This window comes from Pan troglodytes, chromosome 6 (genome assembly GCF_028858775.2).
Source record: "Pan troglodytes isolate AG18354 chromosome 6, NHGRI_mPanTro3-v2.0_pri, whole genome shotgun sequence".
Classification (NCBI taxonomy): Eukaryota; Metazoa; Chordata; class Mammalia; order Primates; family Hominidae; genus Pan; species Pan troglodytes.
Window position 1 is genome coordinate 127,568,612 of NC_072404.2, and position 19,850 is coordinate 127,588,461.

Sequence of the window (19,850 nt, forward strand, 5' to 3'; positions counted from 1 at the left end):
AGAGCAGAATTTTTACCTTAGGTGAATTCATCTGAAGCTGTTTCAACAAATTAAAAGAGCAATTAGAGCTCCCTTTCAAAGACTTAGACCCCACAGCTACATGAAAGCACATCTTCACTGTGGATACTGGAAAATGAACACAGCAGTGACATCACAGGCAGTCAAACTCGTATAACAAGGAAAGCTACTTTAAAATTTTGAAACACAGTACTTTCTGCACATAAATGACAAACTAAATTCAGGCTGTCCAGACTCAACTTCTACCAGTCCAACCTCTAATCCTGAAAGGAAACCTGACAAAGGAAATAATGTTTGGCTTATAGAAGAACTTACATCATGATTTTCTGATTATAAAAGAAATTCATGCTAATTTAAGAAATTACTAGAAAGTATGAAATTAAAAATAAGCCATCTCCTCAATTATAACAATTGGTTGTAAGAACATTACAGGTAATGTGTATGCCAATTCTTCACCTCTAATAAGTATTTTCCCATTTTAAAACTCATTACAATAATTTCTACATAGTGTATACAAGATATTGCCTAACCTGGGGCAAAGAACGTAAATATTTAGTCATCTGAATCAATTTCTATAACTATGGATGAGAGTATTAAAGGAGATTTTACATACAATTAATACAAATATAGTTCTCCTAAAAAAACAAACTGGAGGCTGGGCGCAGTGGCTCACGCCTGTAATTCCATCCCTTTGGGAGGCCAAGGTGGGCAGATCACCTGAGGTCAGGAGTTCGAGACCAGCCTGGCCAACATGGTGAAACCTCATCTCTACTAAAAATACAAAACTTTGCTGGGCACAGTGGTAGGCGCCTATAATCCCAGCTACTCGGGAGGCTGAGACAGGAGAATCACCTGAACCTGGGAAGCAGAGGTTGCAGTGAGCCAAAATTGTGCCACTGCACTCCAGCCTGGGCAACAGAATGAGACTCCATCTCAAAAAATAAACAAACTAGCAAACAAACTGGAGAAGGGGCAAACCTTTACTATGTGTGCAATTTTTTAGGAATCCTCAGATCTTAATGTTTTTCATCCAGACTGCTGGAGAAAACCTCAGAGGTTTCTTCTCTCTTCATTCTTTATAGAACTGCCTGTTGATGTTTTGGGTTTTCGTATTTCTTTGAGACCCTGGCTAACCCCTGAGCCTGTTATCAAGGCAGCTTTACAAGCTCCTCAACCAACTTTGGCTACCAAAGGAGAATGGAGAACAGGTTCTCTCCTCTCCCCACAAAGTGAATAATGTTTCATCCAGGATCTCGGTTGGGGCTATTTTCGGTTGCCTTATGTACATGCATCCCCACGTTCCCAAACCTGCCTACTTCTGGTTTCCAACAACGGATGAGATTATTCCATTTTGGAGAAAAAAAAAAATAAGACATAGAACCAAATCTCCACGTTTCTGCTTAAAGATTTCAGGGAGAAATTTTTGGTTAATGTCCAATTGATAGTCTAATAAACAGCAAATTTCTTGGTTTAGGAAAATGTTTCACAACTTGGGAGATAAGTTGTTAGCAAATTCAACCAGGAAAACTTACAAATTTCATATCCAGAAGGGTTCCCACCAACCACCCTCCCACCAACCTTCTCTCTCTGGCACACTCAGAGGGGACACAAATGGGGGAGGAGAACAAATACACATGTGTTAGTAGTTTCCAAAAGCCTCCCATGTAAATGTCATGCTCTCCCCTCTTCCTCACTCTCCCATTTTCTTGAGAAACAGCCATGTTTTCGTTCATTGCTAAGTGACAGATGCCTGTCCAGATTTAGTTGCCTTCCCGCTTCCATAGAGATGCAAATGTGATCACTGATTAAGGCAACCTGGATCTCGAACCTCTCTACAACGCGAAGGACTGAGCTAAAAATAAAGGTATGGGTTCAATTCCACTTTCAGATCTGCGTTCAAGACTAGTTGATGTGTACAGCTCCAAGCCAGGTTCCCAGTTGTAAGTTATTATATACCATGTACCACGGTTTTAGGGCAATTCAGATGAAATCATCTCTTATCCCCCTACCTCCTTCTCTGTCACCAATACCCTGCCAGAAAAACTACACTATCCAGTAAGCTTTGTTATTGCAATACTTTCAAGGCAACTATGAAACCACTGTCCTTATGAAGACCACAGTACACTTCTCAATGGTGAAGTGGCATCTTCTATAGACCCCTTTCCACCCACCTACCCACCTTCCTGTCCCGCTCGTTTCTGAGAGTGGTCATCTCTCAACAGAATTAAAAAGATGGGGTGAAAAGAGAAGGATTACAGATGCTTCCGGCAGTAAATGGTGTGCTCCAAGTTGGATGTATTGACCTGGTCTCTAAGCTGGTGACAGAGAGTGGGGAAGTGGCAATGGGTCTTCCTGTCATCTTTCCAGTCATTGAGGCCTCTCTGTTTAATAAGGGAAAGCCAAAAGAAGCCACCAATAGGTTTTTTCTCTTTTTAATCCAGCTTTATTGAGGTATTGTTAACTAATACAAATTGTATATATTTAAGTTGTACAAACTGATGTTGATATCACCTTAAATATACATACATACATTGTGAAATGATTACCACAATCAAACTAATTAACATATCTAGCACCTCACACAGTTCCCTTTTTTTCCTGTAGTGAGAATACTTAAATCTATTCTCTTAGCAAATTTCAAGTATACATTATCGTTAACTATAATCACCACGCCGTACCACTGAAAACCAAGAAAACATTGGTTTTCTTCAACCAGTTCCACCTGCCTTAGGGAAATTTCACGTGAATTTTGCCAACAGACTTTCTGTCAGACTTAGTTTTCAGTATTATTAATGTTTGCCTCTTTCTGTGAATTTATTGTTATTTCACTGATTAGTTAGGAGAGCCTACATGAGGGGAAGGGAACCTAGTGCCATCATAAGCTAGAATTCCTTCCTTTAAGTCACTTATTTTTCAGGAGTGCCATAGTATAACTTTAAGAATTCTTGTGGTTCCTAAGAGGTATTATATATTTACCAAAAAAAAAAAAATTCTGTATGTACAAATCTATTGCTTTATATATTGAAGCATTTTTCCATTTTTAGATGTGTGCGTGTTCTTAAATGCTGTTTCAGGGATGTATAAATCTTGTTCATTGAAATATTATTCGTGCACTCTGTTTTTCAACATCCTTATTGGGAAATCTCACAAACGTGCACAATCTGGCATGAAATATTTGTTTGGGAGAAAACTGTCACAGACATAGAAATAACTAATGCCTTAGCCAGGCAACACCCTAGAGGGAAGCAAGAAAAGACCGTAAAATGTAGTTTACGACCAACTCTAAATGGACAGCTAATATTTCTTACTTGAGAATCCTTTGTACCCATATTAATAAAATGCCTCGAGATGACTGCTGTTTGAAATTTGGGGTCTGTCATGTTAAAACTTAGAATGAACAGGCAGACTATACATAATCAAAGTCAAAGCAATTAGTGAAGTCTCATTTAGACTCATTACTTCAGCCTTCACTCCTAAGCCAAATAATCTTTAATCACACTCTTCAGCACAGAACTTCTCTTTTTTGGTGCAGACTCACTTTCTACTAGATCTCATCACCTGAATGTTTTGCAGGTATCTCAAAAATTGCAGGTATCTCAAACTCAAGGTGGCCAAACAAAAATCTTCATCTTACATAAGCCTGACCTGCCTAGAAAAAAAAAAAAAAAAAATTGGTTCTTTTGTTGAATGGCACCTGTATTCATCCAGGCACCCAAGACAAAAACAGGAAGACATCTGCTATAAATCACGTTTATATGCCCCCAAAATTCACATATTGAAACTGTAATCCTCAATGTGATGGTATTTGGAGATGGGGGACTTGGGGAGGTAATTAGGCCATGAGGGGGAGCCTTCATGATGGGATTCGTGACCTTATAAGAAGAGATGAGAGAAAGCTTGCTTCCTTTCCTCCCCATGACCCCTTCCCCCTACCCATGTGAAGATACAGCAAGAAGATGTCCACCTGCAAACCAGGAAGAAGGCCCTCACCAGGAACTGACTCAGCCAACACCTTGATCTTGGACTTCCTAGCCTGCAGAACTGTGAGAAACAAATTTCTTTTGTTTAAACTATCCAGTCTATATTTGTTATAGTATCCTGAGCTAAGACAACATCCTAAACTCCTTCCTTACTTTAACTCCTCATATCTGATGACCAAACCTGTTGCTTTCATTTCCTAAATATCTCTCAGATCTATCCACACTTCACCATGACAATGACTGCTAACCTGATTCATGGACTTATCTCTCACCTCAGTTACTGCAGTGCCTCTCTTTACTCATTTTTATGCCACCTCTTCCTTCATAAATAACAATGTGTAATTTAAAATTCAATACTGCTCATATTTCCAAACAGATTTTTTAAAAAAGAATTTACTGATAATCTATATATTCTAACAAAAAAATTGTTCTCATCTGTGCATCGACTGCCTCTTCTCTATAGGCTACACATTTTATGTAGCTCTAATCATAGTCTATATTTACTCTTCTTTTGTCATTTAACACTAGATACCTGGAATATATTTTTGAAATAGTGTTGTTTATGAAAATATTTCATTTCATGATTGTCTGATGCTCCAACGTGCTCATAACCAAAACTGATTTAACGACTACATGGTCATGTAAGTTGTTTCACAGACAACACGGCAAGGGACAACTCTGTGCATAAAGTGTTTTGTTGCTATCGATTTATTTTGTCACATAAACTTTAAGGGGTGGGATTACTGATTCAAACTTCTGCTAACCACTGTCATACTAGGTAACATGGCATAATGGCTAAGAGAACACTTTCTATGCAAGACAATTTAGGTTCCAATCCTAGCTCCACCATTTACAGTATGACCTTAAATAAGTTACTTAATCCCTGTATGACTCAATTTCCTGTGAAATATGAGTGATAACTGAATCCTCCTTCATGAGGTATCATGAGGATTAAATGACAATATAAGACAAGCTCTTAGAACTGTGCTTGACATGTAGCAAGTGCTCCACAAATGCTATTTTATATTGCAGTTTCCAATAAAAGTTATATAAAAGTTTCCAAAAGGATCACGATTACCATACATGCCTCAGGGTACTGCACATCAGTTTTACTGCAGTTACATTACCAAAGGCATTCCACTTTTTTGATGATTTTTATTTACTTAGTAGTTACCCAATGTCATCTTGGCACAATTTTTTTTAAATGCCAGAGAGTCCAAGAGTTGTTCCTGAAGTAAGTTTAAGTTGCTTAAATGAAGCTAGGCTTGGGGAACTTTAATTCCTTATTTTTTTGTCTTATATACTCTAGCCAAATAAGCATATAGTTCACTTTTTTAATAAAACAAGTTATACAAGTTGCCTTGCCTTTCTAATAATGATCAGCAACATAAAAAAAGGTACAAAAGAATAGTGAGTGGTAAACCTACAACTGGCAAAGTACCTCAGTAAACCATTATCTTTACTCTTCTGTTATAGTGACCAGAGAGTGTTGTCAAAGGACATGATACAGAAGAGTCTAATATTGGTCATTATGTAATCCTTGTCAAAAACGTCCTGGTAGGAAGACATACAAGTACTAAAAGAGAAAACTTATGCAATGCATGTGATGGCTTTAAATATTTGTTCCATCTTTAATAAGAAATACTACAGAAGACAGACTTTGACTTACACTGAAGGAAAAAAGGATAATTAAATTCTTTGTTAAAATAAACCCACATATCTGACTATCAAAGACAATAACCACCACCACCATCAACTCCTTGCCAATGTCATGAAAGGAACTTCACAGAAACCCAGTAAGATGTGAGTTGCAGTCCTTCTGGTATCACAAATGTAGCATTTAAAGCAGTGTTTTTCAAACTGTGGGTCAGGACCCATTAATAAGTCAATTTAGTGACGAGTATTTTTTTTAATGAAAAAGAATAGAACATTACATAGAGTATAAGCAAGTGCTGTTTTAATTATATGTGTGTGGGGTGGTACTGGGGGATATTTATATATATACTAGGTCAGGAAATTAACTATATTTCTTATGGGTAATAGTCAAACAAGATTAAAAGCTACTAATCTAGAGTAAGTCACTTAAACTCTATGAAACTGTTTTCTCATCTCTTAAATAGAAATTACCATTCAACTTCAAAGGGTAGACTCAGATAAAATAATTTCACTTTTTAAGTAAAACATTGTATTACTGTGTTACAGTTACAGCCTTTTAGAAGGGTTTCATTAGAGTTTAATGTTCCTCTGATGTATATATTCACAGCATGAAGTCACTGTGATAGAAACATAGACATACTGTATCAAACATAACTCAGAAAATGTTGTCTCCTTTTGGAAAAGAATAGAGCTAGAGATAGGAAATCCTAAATTTCTTGAAATTTGTATAATCTCCCTTGTACTAGCTACCATAACAGCCTCTAAAAAAAAAAAAAAAAAAAAAAAAACAAGATCATAGAGGAAGGGCAGCATCTCTATGTGGCTTCAGGGGCCTCGTGAAGAACTGTCACTTAGGGGAATGACCAAAAGAGGGGAACATTTTTATAGACCATTCCCATAGGAGGCCAGATCAAGAACATGAGCTGCCATCCCACTGTCTGTATGGTCCTTCGGTGGTATTTTACTGGGAGGTATAAATCATTTCTCTTCTATTCCCACTTAAAGTTTAGAATCCTGTGTCAGGCTCTAAATGTCACAAACAATTCCAAGCAGCACATTATTATTTAGCTTTACATGCTATGTAGATACATCATGGGACCACTAATAGAAAACACTTTAAGAAACTGTTAGCTAAGAAACTACAAAAAACTAAGAGTAAAGGAAACACATCCTTATTACGCTCTATCACACATATACGCTATGATTAAAGCATCTTTCTAAGGTGAAAGACACCTAACTATCCTGTATGAATACGAGAAGGTGCATCTTCTTCCACCAACATAGAAGGGGCTTTAAAAAGGAACATGATTCCTACCCAGATGAGTTCAAAAACCCCTTCAAGAAAAATAGAAGACAGGAATTTATGTGATGACTGAGTGATACTCGCACCATACAATTTATTTTTTAAATGACACTGTGACTTCAGATCAGCTTGTTCTGAGTTTTGTTTCTTATAAGGTTCATGGATTTTCTGCACCGATCAATCCAGCCCGTGTTCTCCTGTCAAGCTTAACTAAGCTCACACATGTAAAACATCTGGCTAGGTTTGAGGGGTGCAGCCTTCAGCTCAGGAAGATGCCATGACTCATCTGTGAATCTGTGCATAAAAGCCTGTTGGACAAATGAACGCAAAAACAATCTGCAAAGGTCTTAGCTTTCTCCATGAATAATTCCCACCACTTTAAGGCGGGGTGGGGAGGGGGGAGGAATGGGGGGTGTGCTAACAGATGAGGACATGCAGGAGGTAGAGGTAATCTGAGGAAATTGGTGAGTATGCGATCAAGAATGCTTTAGTCACCATTCTGTGCGGTAGATCACTAAAGCATGCTCCCCCTGTCTCACCAAAACTTTGTACACTTTGATCATCATCTCCACTTTCCCCAACCACCCTCTTCCCCCAGACTCTGGCAACCATCACTTTAATCTCTATATTTATGAAGTAAACTTCTTTAGATTGCACATGTAAGCAAGATCATGCAGTACTTATCTTTCTGTGCCAGACTTACACTTACTTCATTTACTATAATATCCTCCACATTACTGAAAATGACAGGATTTTCCCCTTTTTCAAGACTATATAATATTCCATTGTGTATAGATACGACATTCTCTTTACCCATTCATCTGATGATGGACACTTAGGTTGCTTTCATATCTCAGACATTTTGAGAACTGCTTCAGTGAACATGGGATAGCAGATATTTCTTCAGCATACTGATTTCAATTCCTGTGAATATATACCAAGCAGTGGAATTGCTGGATCATATGGTAATTCTATTTTTAGTTCATTGAAGGTCCTCCATGCTGTTTTACATAACAGCTGTATTAATTTACATTCCCACTAACAAGTGCACAGGGTTCCCTTTTCTCTGCACTCTCACCAATACTTGTTACCTTTCATTGTTTTTATACAGCCATTCTAACAGATGGGAGGTGATATCCACAGAATGGAGATACAATAAATAACAATGCATTGTATACTTCAAAAGTGCTAGAATGGATTTTAAATGTTTTTTACACCACAAAAATGGTAATTATATGAGGTGTAATTTGTTAATAGCCTGATTTAATCACTCCAACTGTAAACGTACATCAAAATATCACACTGTACACCATAAATATATACAGCTGGTTGAGAAGGTGCATATCAGTAATCCCAGTTACTCAGGAGGCTGAGGTGGGAGTATTGCTTGAGGCGATCAACCAGGAGCTTGAGGCTATAGGCTATAGTGCACTATGACGGCGCCTATGAATAGCCACTGCACTCCAGCCTGGGCAACAGAGCAAAACCCTGTCTCTAAATTAAAAAAAAAAAAAAATGAAAACTTAAAAAATATATAATTATTATTTGTCAAGGAAAATACATTTAAAAAACAAACAAAATGCTTCAGTCACTGCCCATGGAGCTCCTACTAGACAGAGAGAATCAAACAAATTGAGAAAGAGAGGAACCAGCACCTCAGTTCTGGCAGCTTGCCAGGTAGCGTTTGCTTACCTCTGATCTTACTTAAAAACCAAGTGAGATATGTCACAACAAAAGTGTCTCTGTCATAGCAGTCTCAACACAATGAAGATGTTTTTCTAACCAAAGAACACAGTTAGTTGGAAGAGCTCTACAAAATTAGTACCAGGGAAGGCTTTAGTTAACACTTGCCCGAGACGCTGGGACCCAGAAAGGCTAAGTGATTTACCAAAGGTTACACAGCTGGCAGCAGTGTCTAGCCCAGAATCAAGAGCTAACTAGAATCTCCTAAGGTGAAATTGCCTATCACTGTGCCTCTTAACATGATTTCTAAAAGACAAGGTTCCCTGTTCCTCAGAACTATAACTTCATCACTATACCTTTTCCTAAAATCAGAACACTTATGACTGACTTTTCGTTGTTTTAATGAATTTAATCATACATTAAATGGGACAGTGCCTATACATCAGTTACGAAAAAGAATTTCCATCTCCAATACATTTAATTACAGATATAAAATTTAACTAATTTTACCCATGTTTACAGTATGCTGCTTAAAATTTAATCATAAGTATATAAAAGCATAATTATCTCATACATAAATGAGGGTATATAAAAAGTACCTTTGCAGAAATATATAATTTATACTAAAACGTCACATATTCTGTTACAAAGACTGATTTATTTCAAAGAATGAAGAAACTAAATTACCACTACACCTGGTAACAAAGATCTGTGCCCATAAGATCTTTTCTTTAACATCTGTAAGAACTACATGAGAAAAACACAAACATTAACCAAGGTTAAAAGAAAAAACAAACAACTTGCAATATAAGCAGCTATAAACAGTGCCCTCCATGGTGAAAAATAAAGTCCACACATAAGTATCCTAGCAAAAATTTCACTACACACACACACACACACACACACACGCCTAACAGATGGATTCTAAAAAACAGCTAAGCATTCCACAATCCAAATGCTCAAAAATTAATAATAAAGGTTAATTAACATTCTGGCACATGTGATATTGAGAACAACAGCAGTAATTTGGGGCAAAAGACCCTCTCTCTGCTCTCGTCCTTCATCTCATTCAACCTCTTTTTCTCAATTGTGAGCACACCCTTCTGCCTCCCCTACTCTGCAATCAAATCACAACCACCCAAAACCGAGGTGTCTGCTGCAGCCCAAAACATTTGACTGATAATATCCGGTTTGCCATTCCAGGAAATCCCAGAGTGGTTTTTAAGCCTCTGCCCACCGCTTGTAAAGAAAGGCAAGAGAGGAACTAATCGATACCAGCACCCCAGCTGTGACCTGGCACATGAAGAAATCAAGAAAATAAATCCCATCCATAATCTGTATAATTTAACACTTGGAAGAAAGCAACATCTGGGATCGACTCCAAGCAGGACAGTTTTGCCTGGATGGATCTGAGCTTCCTGCACTGAGTGTTAAAGCCGCTTAGGAGGCGATACCCTCGGGTCCCTCACCAGTCCAGCAAAGGGACTATCTTTTCCCTAGCAAGGGTTAATCTACCTCCCAAAAAAGAAGAGAGTGAGGAGAACGAAAATAACAACTACTAACATCTACTCCTTGCCAGTAAAGAGGCTGGCAAAGACTCCTCTGACACTTTGAAGGAGGGAAAGCTGGAAACCTTTCCCAAAGGTGGGTTCAGGTCAAACTATTGTCTTGGTAATCAGTCACAATCCAGAATGGAAGCTAACGTGAAATGTGGGAATGATTTTGTTGAATCCTACAGTCCTTTCAATGGACCCCAAAGTCCTATCCCCAGGCAAAGTTGGGAAAAAAAAAAAAAATCCCCTCGGACTACGACTCCCTGGGAAGGCTTTCCAGATGTTTTAAATTGCAGGAAAATGAATTTAGAACATAAGCAGATATCTACACATCACCTAAATCACTAGACCTGTCCTCAATTTTAAAACACACACACACACACACACACACACAGTACACCAGTCGGCAGAACAGGGCACTATAGGAAATAAAGAGTGTTAGTAAAATCCATAATGCTTTCTGTTAGACCTTCTGGGAGGTTATAATTGCATTTGGCCGGCTGCAGGCTTGTCGGAGAGCCTGGCTTCTTAATAGGCTCAACCCTAAAAGGAGTAACTGTCAAGGGGCGACCCAGCTGAAATCAAACAACAAAAACGGGAACTGTAACCCGCCTGAAATGGGAGGAGGAAAAGGAAGGGAGACTCCTGTATTCATCAGTCAACATTAATGTCCTTTGTTGTTCACCTTTACACAGAACAGCGAGAGCTATCCTGTTCCTTTTTCTCCGAACGCCAGTGTCAGGGTACGCTTTCCTAAAAGCTATCTCCCTGCCCCCAAGAACCAGGCTTTCCGATCCCCCTCCCCATTTATCACTCAGCAGCCCTGTACCGCCACACCGCCCCCACTGCGCTCACCCGGGGTCGAGAGGGTGGCCAGAAGTAAAAACACTGCTGAAATACCCGTTCTTCTCCAAAGACCAAAGAACTGAGCGGCGCAGATGTTGAAATTTACCAATGCCCCCGCCCCGCAACATACACACCCCATAAATCCGGGATCGCAGAGAGGGAGGAGGGTCAGAGAGGGCTCAGCCTGTCAGAGCGGCTCTCTCCAGGACCCTGCCACATTCCACACTCCGGGAATGTCGATTCGAGCCAGAGGGAAGGGTTTGCGCCTCCCTACTGTTTTGGGGGTGTTCTCTCTGCCCGAGTGTTGTTGTCTCCCTCTCCACCCAGAGGAACCGTTGCAGCTCCCTGTCGCTTTGGGGAAGAAGGGTAAGGAAGGAGAGAAACCCCATTCGCCTCCTCTTCCAACTTGACATACACACACAAACGCACGCACACACACACACACACACACACACACACACGCCCAGTCGCCACTCCAAACTCCGCAGGCAGAGCCCGAAGCTAGCGGGCCGGCCGCGCGCTCCCCCAAGCTGTCCCGGCGCTTCGGGAACCAGTGCGGGGCGCGCCGAGCAGGCGGTGCGGGGCGAGAGCCTGGTGCGCAGCCCTCTGCCTGGAGCTGGCTCGGCAAAGCCCCGTACCCGCTGCGCGATGCCAGGATTAGGCATTTTCAACCGGGCGGAGCGAGAGGGGCGCGGGGGCAAGGACGAGAAATGCGCACTCGCTCGGGCCAGAGCAGAATAAAAGTTCGCCCCGCGGAGACTCACCCACGCCGTATTTCTCGTGCTCCGTAGGTATCCACATGGCTAAAGGGGCTCCGGGGTCTTCAGGCTTTGTAATCCCCGCGCCCCTTCTCCGGCTCACAACAATGCACAGTCCCCGAGCAGCGCTGCAGTGCCGGAGCCCAGCGGCTTCGCGCGGGCTGCGGGCGCTGGGCAGGATCTGCGCTGGAGGCTCCCGAGCCCAGCGTTGACACTGCGCCGCCCGCAGCTCTCCCGGCGGCGGCTGCTCACAGTCCTCCGACGCGCTCCCGGGTACCCGGCGGCGCAGTCATTGTTCTGATTCACTGAACTAAGCGAACACGCCGGGGCACTCTCCGGCGCACCCCCGCCCGCCAGCGCCTAGTCCAGCCCTCCCGTCCCAGGGCCCCGCAGCACGCTGGGAATTGTAGTTCTTGGCCTCCCCATCCCGGAAGTGGGCGCGGCAATTGTGGTTCGGGGCGGGGATTCAGTTTTACTGATTACGTCCTATTGGTCCAGAGCGCGGCGTAGGTGTGGAGAAAACATTACGTCGACGGGGAGTTCGCCTCCAGTAGCGTTTCTATTGGTGCCACCCCGCCTCCGACCCGCCCTGCGGCCCTCCCTTTTCTTTTCTGCCGGGTAATGGCTGCTTCCAAGACCCAGGGGCCTGTCGCCCGAATGCAGGAAGACCGTGATGGGAGCTGCAGCACAGTCGGGGGTGTAGGTTATGGGGGTGAGTACGGTGCCCCCGAGGCGCGGCTGATGTGTCTTCCTTTCTCTATGACCGGGTGTGCAACGGACCTCTGGTCTGACCCTAGGAGCCCTTCAGCTCTGGGGCCACCTGGGTTCGACTGGGCCCCACGGGTGGTGGCCCAGCGGGATGGGTTGGAGCCGGTGGCGGCTACTTGGTTGGGGCTGCCCGGGGATGGCGGAGAAAATGCCATGGGATGGCGGAGAAAATGCCATGGAATGGCCTTCCCCTCCGCCGGGGAAGCTCCCTGAGCGTTTGTCTTCTGGTTTGGAGCTCCCAGCTTTGAGCTAGCTGCTGAGTGGGTTTGGTTCAGATCTGGTTCGCGCGCGTGTGTTTATAACTTTGGGATTAGCAGCTCTTTTTCCTCACCAGTACACTGCCTTGGTTTGCTTGGTTTGACCTCGCAGATGTGTTTTATTTAGCTTCCGGAGTATTTCCAGTCGCAGACTGGTGGTCACTGCTCTCCACTCTACAGATTTGCCCAGTTTGTGGCTGAGGTGACCTCTGAAGGGAAAGTGTGTGTATCTCACAACCTCCCTGTAGATGGTTAACTGCTCTGGGTGTTCTCCAGATTTGTATGTGGAGCCTGAGAGATCTTCCCAGTCTCTGGGTCCTTAGAGAAAGAAAAGGAAAGTGATAGATAATTTGCACTCGTGGCTTCAAAGAACATTTGAAAAGGGTTTTGAAAACCATCACAACTTTGGCTGTACCTGACTTTCAGGTTGTCCTCTGATCCACTGTAGGAATAAAAAACCAAATTTTGAAAGCTGCAGGTGGATTGTGTTTAGGACTCTTTTACCTTTAGTCTATCCCTCCCCCATTCCCCCCACCCCATTTTTGTCTTGATGTGTAATTTAGCACAAGTTGTCTTTTTCTGATGAACATGGTTTGGGGCTTAAATATAGTTCTCAGACTGTTGCGACTTTGTTTTTCGGTTTATTTGTTTTTGCTTTCACAGTTAAATTGATATCATCTTAAATATTTACCTCAGCGGCACAGAGTTGAAGTGCAGTTTTTTCCCACTTCCCAACAGTGGAACTCCCTACTCTGAAATTATTTTAGTACCTCTACCAAACAAATCTTTGGTAGTCTCCTGAGTTAAATATTGAATTTAACACCCTAATGGTTTATTTTTGGGTTGGTTATATATTGGGCTATCTGATGGTAACAGACTATTACGATTTCCTAGATTTTCAAAGTTCAGAGGGCTACCAGTTTAAGATCTAAACTGGTGAATTTATCTCACAGTCTAACTTATTTTTAAAAATGGGCGGGCACGGTGGCTCACCCCTGTAATACCAGCACTTTGGGAGGCCGAGGCGAGTGGATCACAAGGTCAGGAGTTCGAGACCAGCCTGGCCAATATGGTGAAACCCCGTCTCTACTAAAAATACAAAAATTAGCCGGGCGTGGTGGCGGATGCCTGTAGTCCCAGCTACTTGGGAGGCCGAGGCAGGAGAATCCCTTGAACCCGGGAGGCGGAGGTTGTGGTGAGCCGTGATCCACCACTGCACTCCAGCCTGGGAGGCAGAGCAAGACTCTGTATCAAAAACAAAACAAAAAAAAAGGATATGCCTTTCAAAAATGTAAAATATTTAAAAATATTTATTTTTAAATTTTACAAGTTTAAAAGTTTTTAAAAGCACTTCAAACCATTCAGAAGTGTATGAAGTAAAAAAAATGAAAATTCCTTCACCTCACAGTACCACTCCTCGAGTATTAAGTGATAAGAGTTTGGTACATATTCTTTCCAACATATTCTTCTTCTTTTTTTTTTTTAATCCTACAATCCGTATTCTGTTAAACCACCATATTCTTATATGACACACATCTGTATGATTTGATTTTTTTTTTTTTTTTTTTTTTTTTTTTTTTTTTTTTTTTTGAGACGGAGTCTCGCTTTGTCAACCAGGCTGGAGTGCAGTGGCGCGATCTCGGCTCACTGCAAGCTCCGCCTCCCAGGTTCACGCCATTCTCCTGCCTCAGCCTCCCGAGTAACTGGGACTACAGGCGCCAGCCAACACGCCCGGCTAGTTTTTTGTATTTTTAGTAGAGACGGGGTTTCACCGTGTTAGCCAGGAGGTCTCGATCTGCTGACCTCGTGATCCGCCTGTCTCGGCCTCCCAAAGTGCTGGGATTACAGGCGTAAGCCACCGCGCCCGGCCTATGATTTGATTTTTATAATAAAAAGGGATAATCTATATAAACTGAAAGATCTGCAACCTTCTTTTTTCTTTCAGCAGTCTATCATAGAAACCCTTCCACGTCAGTACATTTGTTTCCTTTTTTTTTAAGGACTGTGCCCATCATATTCCAAAATATGATTGTGCCATTCTTTAAATGAACATATAGTGTGACTTTAGTTTTTCAGTAATGTTGCAATGAACAACTTTATGTACATATATTCTTGCCCACTGGTTGTATATTTTGGGAGAAAATTGCTGGATCAAAGGTTATGCAAGTTTAAAATTTTGACAGATGCCAGACTTTCCTCTTAAAATATATTCAGCATACATTGCCACCTGTAGTATATGAGTGTTCTTTCCCCCATATTGTCACAAACTTTGAGGAAATAATCCAGGACCAATGTTTCAATGACTAGTAGATTGAATTAAGTAACTGATAGAAAGCTTAGTTTTTGATTCCAGTTTGTTTTCAATAAAAGTGTTGAGTAGCAGTGAATTTGCGGTATCTATAACATAAAAAAATTTCTCACCCTCGGTGAGAACTACCCAGTATTCTCATTGACTTGTAGCAGTCAACAGGAGAAATTAATGGTTGATTTTTTTATGTCGTTTTTATAAGATAAAGTTGTCATTAAAAATTCTGCTTAATAACCTATGTATCATTCTGTTACTTTTTCCAAAATCTTTTCAAAGCCAACAAGGTGTGATATAAATTTTAGGTGTAAATATTTATATTAAAAGTATATTTTTTGTTAGGCAGTCATTTAGGTTATCAAGTATGTCTTTCCCTGTAAAAATCATACACCTTTTTGGATGAGTTCATGTCCTTTGTAGGGACATGGATGAAGCTGAAAACCATCATTGTGAGCAAACTATCGCAAGGACAGAAAACCAAACACCACATGTTCTCACTTATAGGTGGAAATTGAACAATGAGAACACTTGGACACAGGGCAGGGAACATCACACACCCCGGCCTGTCGTGGGGTTGGGGGATGGGGAAGGGATAGCATTAGGAGAAATACCTAATGTAAATGACGAGTTAATGGGTGCAGCAAACCAACATGGCACATGTATACATATGCAACAAACCTGCACGTTGTGCACATGTACCCTGGAACTTAAAGTATAATAAAAATAAAATTTTTTAAAAACATACACCTTTTTGACTTCTTGAAAACTGCTTCTTTTAAGAGATTTTCTTCTTGCTCTGATTAAAATGTTAGTCTGTGTGTTTAATACCCTGGGACAGTGAGGCCTAGGAAGACTTTTTATAGAAATCCTTGCCAATTCCTCAAAATCTCTGCTAGAGTGAGTCAGTGGGTGGGGTGCAGGCAGGTGCGACACTCACTGAGACCACTGTGTTGCCAGACTTCTGTGGCTCCATCCTTCACCAAGAAGGTCCCCAAATTGAGGTCAAGGATTTTTTGTGCTTTTTTTGTTTTTGTTTTTTGGTTTTTTTTGAGACAGAGTCCTGCTCTGTAACCCAAGCTGGAGTGGAGTGGCACGATCTTGGCTCACTGCAACCTCCGCCTCCCGGGTTCAAGTGATTCTCCTGCCACAGCCTCCCGAGTAGCTGGGATTACAGGCGTGTGCCACCATGCCCAGCTAATTTTTATATTTTTAGTAGAGACAGGGTTTCGCCATGTAGGCCAGGCTGGTCTCGAACTCCTGACCACAGGTGATCCACCCTCCTCGGCCTCCCAAAGTGCTGGGATTACAGGCATGAGCTACTGCACCCGGCACACTAGGTCAAGGGTTAAAGGACACTGCTTTACATACATCTGAACAGTAACCAGGGTTTCAATTTGTCTCCTAAAATTAAGAACAGATAATAAATAGATACAGCATCCCTCACGCGGTGTCATTGGCATTTGTTCTTTTGCTGTTTTTAGTTAAAAATCAGCAAGGTAGCACAATTCGGTAATAATACATTTAGGAGGCTTTTGTGACTGAGGCTATTTCTTCGAGTATTAATCTGTATCTCCATATTGTAATATTCTGTCAAAGTCAACTTTTTTCCCTCCGAATGGGTGTTTAGTAGTTGATGATTTTGCTAATGCTTGGATTCTGGACCTTATTATCTGATGATTTTGGTAATGTTTATCTTCCAGAGAACTTACTATCTCATGTGTGATGTCTCTGGAAGAAAGGGGGAAGGGTAGCAGGTGATGTAAACTCCTCATTCTTGTATTTCCTATTTCAATAAATGGCATCAAGTCTAAGCTAGAAACCTAGGAAGCATCCTTGATTCCTAACTCGCCCTCAGATACTGAATTTGATCAGTTAGCAAGCCTTATTTTTCTGTGCCTGTAGTATATTTTGAACCTGTTCCCTCTATTCATAGCTACAGCCACTATGCTAATTCCATTACTAACCCTCACCATTACTGCTGAATTACCTACCTGCATCTCCCATCCCCAGAAAGTGCTCTTGAGAACCAGTCATATGTGTGTTTGTCAGCCTGATTCTGTTCTTGGCACATTGTTAATGTTTAATAAGTGTTTGACCAGAATGGAATTCTAGCCTGAATGATTGCAAAACCTTCCTGTTGATCTCGCTGACTCTTGACTTTACCTCCTTTAATCCACATTGTAAAACAAATATATTCATGGATCTCCACTTGAAATCTTCAGTGTAATTCTGCTACATGTATAATTAGGTCCAAACTCTCTGTGTGGCATTTAAGATTCTAATCTACTTGTCTAGCCTCATCTTCAGTCACCCTGCTTCCTTTCCCATATCTCCATTATCCACTTACCATGTCACACTGTAGTTATTTTTTGGCAACTTTGTCTACCCCAGTGGACAGTGAACTTCTTGAGGTCAAGAGTTGCCTTATTTCACTTTTGTACATCCAGTGTTTATCAAAGCTGCATACAGTAAACATTGTATAACAGTCTAATGTTAGAATATGCTTGAAATTTATTCAAGGCATTTAGAGTGGCTACTATTTTGAGCAGAGGAACTGAAATAGAATAAAAAACTGAATAGATGTTTTATGCTTGTGAAAGGTATGCATACCAACTAAAATGCAAAATATCAGGAGGATGATATTCTATCAAGGTGATCATAGTTAGCATTTAAGGATAGTTTTTCAGTTTTTTAAAATAAAGTTTTAATGTTGTTTAAATAATAATTACATTTTTTAAAAGAATACTTTAGATCTGGCCTTTATAACTTTAAGCCTGTAAATGAATGACCTACCACATGGACCTTGAATTCTGTCTTTTATCATCTATATGGCTGTTACCAATTTTCTACAGGCTGTCATTCTATTTCTATAAACCATTAAGTCCAGTCTCATATATTTGACATGGCAATGGAAAGAGGACTAGACCTTATTTTGACAAAACGGTATTTAAATTCCAATTCTGACATTTAAAAGCTGTGTAACATAGGTTTATTATATGTGCTGCCACATTTATGAAAATATCCGTATAATACCTGTCTTGCAGTTATTGTGATTATTTCATATTTATATATTTATGAAAGCCCAGCATATTTCCTGTTATAAAGTCAGACCTCAGTAAGTATTAGTTGCTTTCATTATAAAGATATGCCCAATTATAAAGATCTGCCTGCTCTATCAAGAACTGCCTGCTCTTTGATACTGTATTCACTTAGGAAGCAATCTAAATTGTGGAGTAACCCTGGGGAAGCTTAGGAATGTGTTGGTGATAACTGCTTATGCTGTCAATGCTTTCCTGGAATTTGGGAGTTGTCAGAGTGTCTGTTGGTGCTACATACTAGTATTACAACTATGTGCTCTGCAAGCCTTTATATTATCTTCTGTATCCTCTCTCACTTCTATACAGTGCTACTCTACTCACACCCAGCTCCCCACCCACACGCACACACACTGACACTCAAAGTCATCAAGAAACTCAAGTAACATTGTATACTGGGGTTGCCTCACAAGGTATAGGCCGTGGGATGTCAGAGAAGATAAGAATTATAGAAACTACTCTTGTAGGTCTTGTTTGGTGACATGGTTTGGCTGTGTCCCCACCCAAATCTCATCTTGAATTCCCATGTGTTGTGGGAGGGACCTGGTGGGAGATAATTGAATCATAGGGGCAGGTCTTTCCCGTGCTGTTCTCATGATAGTGAATAAGTCTCATGAGATCTGATGGTTTTAAAAAGAAGAGTTTTCCTGCACAAGCTCTCTCTTTGCTGCCATCCATGTGAGACGTGACTTGCTCTTCCTTGTCTTCCACCATGATTGTGAGGCTTCCCCAGCCATGTGAAACTCTAAGTCCAATTAAAACCTCTTTCTTTTGTAAATTGCCCAGTCTCGGGTGTGTCTTTATCAGCAGCATGAAAATGGACTAATACATTTTGTATAAGGTTCTGAAGAGGCCTTATTTAAAGCATTCTTTTATTTTCCTATGACAAATCAATGGGACCCAACTTGTAGGATATTTAGAGAAGAGCTCTTATTAAAAGGGATATTATAATAATGATGATGTGTATGATAGCTAACATTTTTTTGAGCACTAACTGTGCCAGATACTGTTTCAAATGCTTTTATAGGTATTATCTCATTTCATCTTCACAGCAACCCCTAGGTAGTCATATTACGCTTTTTATGTACAAATGAGGAAACTGATGAAAAGAGTAGCTTGCCCAAAGTCACACAATAACTGAAAAAAGACTTTTATCCTATGCACGATTGTAATGATGTCTCATAGTAACTAAATTCCATTGAATGAGGTCTGAAACAGACTTTTCTTACACATAAATATGCTCTAAAGCCAATGTTACCATAGAAAGGCAGTATGGAATAGTGAAAAGATTTTAAAATCAGGCCAGCTTAGGATCAGATTCTGGTAAACCTCTCAACTTCAGTTTCTCTTCTGTAAAATGAGTAATACTGTATCTATATTGCTGGGATGTGGAAATGATTAGGTGAGATGATATAATAGTCTGGTCTTCAATTGTGACTGTTATTTCAGTCATAGGTATAGGCACATCTTTGGCATATGTGCCAGAAGTGATACAAGTGGTTTTAATATGTCTTCTGCACTTGAAGAGCAGGTTATTATTGAGGGATTTGATGGGTCAGATACCGAATTACATACACTTATTGTGTTGACCTTGACCTTCCCATTCATGCAAAAGAATAGTGCTGCCC

At 40.9% G+C, this 19,850-nt stretch overlaps 2 protein-coding genes across 5 annotated transcripts in view; one reads left to right on the forward strand and one right to left on the reverse strand.

The window, feature by feature from the left end:
* The window catches only part of DOCK4 (dedicator of cytokinesis 4), a 472,223-nt gene extending 460,037 nt beyond the window's left edge, over positions 1-12,186 (reverse strand). For 2 of the 3 annotated variants that reach the window (XM_519315.8, XM_009453992.5), the window contains exon 1: positions 11,804-12,186. In XM_519315.8, the coding sequence (XP_519315.6) occupies positions 11,804-11,840 (37 nt within the window). In that variant the 5' untranslated portion in view covers positions 11,841-12,186. Of the gene's footprint in view, positions 1-11,048; positions 11,112-11,803 lie in introns of those variants that run through there. The other variant, XM_063815007.1, reaches the window with a different exon arrangement.
* Positions 12,187-12,203: 17 nt separating this feature from the next.
* The window catches only part of ZNF277 (zinc finger protein 277), a 137,770-nt gene continuing 130,123 nt past the window's right edge, over positions 12,204-19,850 (forward strand). The window contains exon 1 of one of the 2 annotated variants that reach the window (XM_519316.7): positions 12,204-12,509. In XM_519316.7, the coding sequence (XP_519316.2) occupies positions 12,419-12,509 (91 nt within the window). In that variant the 5' untranslated portion in view covers positions 12,204-12,418. The remainder of the gene's footprint in view (positions 12,510-19,850) is intronic. The other variant, XM_009453996.4, reaches the window with a different exon arrangement.